At 33.8% G+C, this 6,708-nt stretch overlaps 1 protein-coding gene across 2 annotated transcripts; it reads right to left on the bottom strand.

The window, feature by feature from the left end:
- Positions 1 to 206: 206 nt before the first annotated feature.
- On the bottom strand, positions 207 to 6,087 carry LOC140827235 (uncharacterized). Of its 2 annotated transcripts, XM_073189864.1 has the most exons (13): positions 5,937 to 6,087; positions 5,548 to 5,808; positions 5,168 to 5,342; positions 4,508 to 4,591; positions 4,139 to 4,380; positions 3,308 to 3,536; positions 3,024 to 3,188; positions 2,557 to 2,688; positions 2,298 to 2,411; positions 1,955 to 2,002; positions 970 to 1,046; positions 707 to 768; positions 207 to 530 (listed from the first exon to the last, which is right to left on the bottom strand). In XM_073189864.1, the coding sequence occupies exons 2-13, from the start codon at positions 5,739 to 5,741 to the stop codon at positions 469 to 471; spliced, it is 1,584 nt and encodes a 527-aa protein (XP_073045965.1). In that variant the 5' UTR covers positions 5,742 to 5,808; positions 5,937 to 6,087; the 3' UTR covers positions 207 to 468. The 2 variants fall into 2 exon arrangements, with proteins under 2 accessions (XP_073045965.1, XP_073045966.1); XM_073189865.1 differs by having other exon boundaries at positions 707 to 763; positions 968 to 1,046; positions 5,548 to 6,082.
- Between the last annotated feature and the right edge of the window lie 621 nt (positions 6,088 to 6,708).

The following is a 6,708-nucleotide window of genomic DNA, read 5'->3' as shown; positions in this document are numbered from 1 at the left end:
CAAATGTCTCGTATTTCTCAAAAAAAATTATTGCTAGTTTAGTTAACTGTATCGAGTTCTATATGCAGATATGTTTCCCCAGACACGACAAAAAAATACATGACAACCATAGGATTCAGATGCGACACAAAGAAAGTAAAATTGTTTCATAAACCATATCTGGCATATGTAATGTAATCAAAATGAAAAGTTAAAGAGTTCCATAAAAAAAAAATTGAAAAGGAGCTTTGATTTAATGGTATAATTCTTGGCTTGAATAATGTTCAAAGAATGGTTCTTTTGCAGATATAATAACTACAATTTAGCAAAATAACTTAAGAACAATGGTTAAAAATTGAATCAACCTGCAAATTGATTAACTTCTCTTTTTATACAGAAAGACGCTTCTTACAGGTAACACCAACACTGATTAAAGAATCAAAATCCTGTATAATGAAATCAAATCAAGGTGAGTATTATTTGTATGCATCAAATCTGCGGTTTCGTGGGACCATCTTCAGCTATTACATCGTCTTGAACTTCTATCTGACCTGCACTTCGAAAATACAAGACCAAGAATCAAAACTAACTTCAGCCCAGCCATCAAATCAAGAAAAAATGGACTGAGATTATTATATTTTTGAGTTAGAAACTTAGAATGGCCATTTAATATAATCTACAAGGCTCATGCCGTCAACTTTGGAATTATTGTGAAACATCGGCGTACCAAATAACGAAACCAAGGATCGAGGCTTCGAAGATTCATTTGAATTCACCTCTATCCCTGCATGACCACCAAAGTGTCATGTAATATCCATTAGAAAAATGTGAAAATATACGATGGTACAAGTCGGATTGGTCATCTTGAATTTTACATATTTCATTGAACCATATAGGGGTATAGGCGTGTGAAATCTTGTTCGAATTAGGATTCACGTAGCTGCTCAATTACAAGTGAAAAAACAATCAAACTTGAATTGAAGTGTACCTGCAGCGCCAACTGATTTTATGATATCTGACTTCTTGTAAGTGTATCCAATAAAATTGGCATCTTTTGATGTCAACATCTGCTCAAACAAAGAACATCGACAAAATGATTATTTGACAATCATTATGCCAACAGCAAGAAACCATAACACTGTATGGATGAAAGAATTTGAAATTTCCATAGATTTAATTAAATGTATTTTCATATTAGATAATTTATACAAATGAAATTCAAATCAATATCTCTATTTATTTACAATTCGATTATACTAATTACAACAAATTCCAAATCCTTAGGAGATTGGAGTCATTTGAAATCTATTATGAGATCTAAAATTCTAGTATAAATATGTAGAATATGGATTGCAATTTCCTCTATTTAACTTATTTAACAATGAAAATAAATTTGAAGTCGTGTGTTTCAAATTATTAAATTCAAATGAAACCTAAAACAATCCCTAATGCAGACTAAGAATTTTGTGGTTTATGCCTTACATGGTATATCAGAAAGAAAATTTCAAACTTTAGGGAAAGGGTAATGTTTTTCCGAACTGAAGTTTTCCCGATGGTATCTCATTTTTCTATCTAGCACAATTTGACTGTGTTTCAATAAAAGATACATTCCTTCACACACAAACACATACATTCACACACAAACACATATAATCTCTCACAAGAGAACTTGTATTTTATTGAATATGACCACACATAATTGAAATCCCAATTTGTAGTAAAAATTTGAATATTTGATGTGCCAGCTTAACAATTTATGAAAACAAGATTTCAAATGAGCTATATCATTACTTCACAAAAATAATTAAGCATACCACAACTTTAGTGGTTGACTAATCTCATATATCTATAGTGGAGTATGTCAATTATCTATTCCAAATTCAAAACAAAACCACTAATTTTCGAATCTCCTTATAGTTCAGAGTAACTAGTGTAACCGTTGCCACAACAAAAATGGTAAAGGTAGCACTTTTACCTTCCTCCACGGTCCTACTCTTGGTGCAGTAGACGGTGGATTTTCACCCTGATTAAGAGCCATTACGGCACAAAGCGTTAAAAAAAAAGAAGATAAAATTCTCCACATCAACAAAATTATTAACTCATTCAAAGCCACAAGACAGGGAAAAGCTCTGCAATTGTATTAGTAAATGAAGCCAACAGCTTGTTCAAACGGCCATGAAACTAAAAAAGATTGGGATTTCCTCGTGGTTGCTGGGGTTGATTGACAATATGTAACACAATCAAACAATTACATAAACTGCTCTTTCAAATCATGTGCTGTAAATTATATAAAAAAAAAATTGACTCGGAGAACTCACTTCATCAAATTTTTCAAAATTCTGTGTATCCAAATCTCCATTAACAGTAGGCTTGTACGCAGCTTCAGTTTCATAAAGCGCCTCCCATTTGATCCCTCTAAACCAAGGATGTGCCTGAATTTGAAAAAATAAACATAAAAGTATCAATAAGGATGAACATGATTTTGTCAGGTCCATTTTCATGAAACAAGAAATAATTCAAAGTTATACAGAGTCATCTTTCCATTGGGCATACGTTCAGGCCGTTCATGCGTCATACCTTTATTTCATCTACGCCTCTGGTCCCCAATCTTTTATCAACATCACACAGCAAATGACAGATCAGATCCCTCGCTTCATCTGAGATTTTAGGTTCTTCAGGGAATTTTAAGCATGTTTTCCAATTTATAATCTGATAAAAAAAGAGAAATTGTAAGACAATTCTATAAAACAGAGAACAGAAATATTATCGAAATTTCTGACTTTTATGTCACCATGGCGCAGCTGCATGCATTTAGTCGATAAGCTATCAATAGAAATGGTTGCAAAAGCATGCCCATTGGGAGCAATTTCCTATAGGTGCATCAGGATTAAAGATCTAAATCTACCAGACTTGTTCGAGTATTTTTGTATTCAATGAATTTGAAATTCAACCCCTTTCCAATTTTCGTTTAATATGAATTAATATACTGAATTTCAGATTCTCAAATATGTACTTTCACAAATCCATCACCAAGTTCATTATACCTTACGGCATGTCATTCGGGGATCATCAGAACAAAAGGGAGGATAGCCTATGAGCATCTCATACATTATTGCCCCCAAAGACCACCAGTCACACTCCATTCCATATCCTTTTTTCAATAAAACTTCAGGTGCCATATAATCCAGAGTCCCAACTGTAGAATATGCCTGCAAAGAGAGTATGTGTATCATGTCCTCGTACAGAACACTAAATACTATGCATAAATAAATATGATTAGTTAAGAAGGGAAGATAATACCCTAAAAAATAAACACGAGAAATTATACCAAGGCACGGCGATTGCGTTTCCATTGTTGTAACTGCTCTTTTGCCATTAACCAAGGAGCATTATTAGCACCAGCATGACCTTCTTTCTCATTTCCAGAATCTTGATAAGCGAGATCTTCATCTTCCAACAACGATGAATATTTATTTTCCAGTGGCTTACACAAGCCAAAATCAGATAGCTTTAGGTGTCCATTTCTGTCCAATATCAAGTTGTCTGGTTTGATATCCCTGCAAGCAGAATAATTTTGGAGTGGTTCAAGTATTCACATAATTCTGCAAAAATCGATAACCCAAAAGTTCAAGGATAACAGGGGTAGATAAGCAATCATCGAGCTCAATTGGCTTCAAATTTTCCATGCTTCATAATGCCAAGAAAACATCTATTGCTACTAAGGAAGAGTGAATAAAACAAGCAAAAGGGAATCAAAATTTCATTGCAGTTGTAAAATAAATTTATTCTTCATAATCCTCAAAACTACATTTAAATGACTGCCATACAATAGTAAATGTTTAAATTGTAAAGGACAAAGATCATCACTTTTCGTGGCATATGCAGAGATAAGATAACAAAAAAGCTATATGTTGTTTACAAGTCACTAAACAAAGCAAAAACTAGTCTTGCACTCAACCATAAAAAGCTTTTATAATGTTTTCATAATATATATTATATATTTATCATATGCAAAAATACATTTATCTGGATAAAAGGCCAGACGGTTTTTTTTCTTACCTTTATATAATTTTCTTCAAAGCATACACAGTTTCACCGTATAACAAACTTTCTCTGTTGAATTCGTCATAAGTTTCAAATAAAGGTAATGCACACGTACCTGTGAACGTAACTATGCTGGTGAATCGAATGAATAGCGAGAATGCTCTCAGCCATGTAAAACCGAGCAACATCATTGGATAGGACATCCTCTCTCATCAATAAGGTCATAATGTCACCACCAGGTAGATATTCCATAATAAGATATAAAAAATCGGAATCTTGGAAAGAATAATAGAGCTTCACTATGCACCTACTATCAACCTCCACAAGCAGATTCCTCTCGGACCGGACATGCTCAACCTACAAAGTAAAATTACAATTTTCCTAATCAATATGCACAGAGGCATTCATTACTTGACATAACACTCAGATCAACTAGTTGCAAATATGATTGTATTCAATTTCAACATCTTGTTTGCTTTCACACCTGTCCACGGCTAAGCATCTCTGACTTCTTCAATTTCTTCATTGCATATATTTCTCCAGTACTTTTTGCTCGACATAATCTGACCTGCATTACCTCATTAAGTCGCATAGTCGTAGTCTAACGTACAAAGTTTATTGCTTATTAAAGGCTATGGCATCAAAGTCGCAAAAATAAATGTGCCTTTGCAATGCAGAAGTTCTTGTTGAGGGCACCTGATGGATAAACATTACCACATGTTTTTTATTTGTACAAGCTGGGAAGTTTTCGAGCCATATTTAATTACAGATAAAGGTATCAACTACAACAACAAAGTAATTGATAGTGTTTAGCTGTAATTTTCCAAAATCATAATGGAAATTTTGTTTTGATCAAATAAAATGCCGTGTTGTCGCTTGTTTACTAATCGACATTAACCAAGCCAATCATTTGTGGCTGAACTGTATATATTGAAAAGACAATCATTCTATCAATTCTATACCAGATTTTCACCACTACAGTTCTCTATGTCTATAATAATATTGGAAAAGTAAGAATTGTACAAGAGTTGTTCCCTTAAATTATTGAATTCCATATCGTGAGAGTGGATTAATTCCATATGAAGCACCCCATGAGGAATCTAAAGTTAAAAACCAAGCTGCATCAAATGAAACATCGACATACCTCACCAAATGCTCCTTTACCAATTATTGTCAACTGCTCAAAGTCATCAATCCCTACTTTATGCCTCTGCAATCTCATATACTCAGTCTCCCTTTTCTCCAAATTCCTCAACATTCTCTCTTCCTCCTCACTAGAGACCTGCTCTTCTTGTGCTCTCCTCTGCAATGCCCTCCTTCTAAAATCACACACACACACACACACACACAAATAAATAAAAATCAACACACGCCATTTAACATTGATGATTGTCGCAACAAAATCAGATATTATCAGCATGATTATCAACTTTTAAAATCATTTTTTAGTAATCCTTGAAATGTTCAACTGAAATTCAAGCAATTTATCGGTAAAATAGAAGAAATAAAGCAGCAAGATTTCACCTTTCTCGGCGATCCTGCAAGCCTTGCAGGTGATTCTTGTAATGATTCTCAATGAACTGCTTGGCGGCCGCAGATTTTTGCCGCGTCACAGGCGAAGAAACCGACACATCGGGCTCCAAACAGAAAGCCCGATCAGCCTGCAGCTTCATTTGCATACCCTCCGTTCTCACCGGGCTTTCTCCACTGCCCTCCATTAATTTACTCTTTCTCGGATCAAGTGCTTCACAAAAGTATTTGTTACGACAACCCACTTCTTTTTTCCTTGAAAAGAAGAAGATACAATTGAGGACCAAGAAAAAAAAGATACTAGGATGTGTGTAACAGATGTGGAAGGGGTCTGGTGGAAACTTTGATAGTTAAGTACCGGAGGCAATTCCGAGGTAAAGTACCTTAAACAGGAAGAGAGAAAGGGCGAAAAAGTGACAAAATGGAAGCAGTTTCTTGATTTTTGTGCTTTCGATGAGCGATGGATGCTGGTTGTGTTGTCATGAAGTGTGTGATTTGGCTGTGAACTGGCAAAGTTTGCAAGTTAAGTTTTAGCTGTAAAATTTGACTGATATCTTGTTTAATTTCCAAGCATAAATTGTCTTTTTAATGTTGAGTCAAGCAAATGTTTTTGTATTATTTTTTTTATTCAAGTTTTTAAATCCATGTTTATTACTTTCTGAAATTGAAATTCTACATAATTCCAAGACAAACTGTAACTACCATACATATATGATTTTTTTTAGTAAAACATGACTCTCTTTCCAATGTTCAAAACTCAGAACTTTTCTTTCGGAAAAAAGTTGATTGAAACCGACTAACAAATAGTAAAATACATATATATATAAATCGAAATAGTTTTCTCCATGTATTTTTGGAAACTAGTAGTTTTAATTATTTAAATTCGAAGTAGTTGAAAGTGACCAAATACCAACTAATTCTATATTTGACCACACAAATGACATCGTTAGTCTTGAATTAACAATCACCATTTGCTTTATGGAACCACATAAATGATGAACGGAGAGGGACTCAACAGATCATGAAACTGTGGTATACATTAATTTAGATCTTATATCCATATTTCATACTATGTCGAGTATCACCACGTAATTTGTATGTGTGTGTGTATATATTTATATATATATATTGATAATTTTTTGCAGACTTGCTCTC

The sequence above is a fragment of the Primulina eburnea genome, chromosome 3 (assembly GCF_022965805.1).
Source record: "Primulina eburnea isolate SZY01 chromosome 3, ASM2296580v1, whole genome shotgun sequence".
Classification (NCBI taxonomy): domain Eukaryota; kingdom Viridiplantae; phylum Streptophyta; class Magnoliopsida; order Lamiales; family Gesneriaceae; genus Primulina; species Primulina eburnea.
The sequence above is the reverse complement of the archived record's forward strand: the minus strand, read 5'-3'. Positions and strand labels throughout refer to the sequence as shown.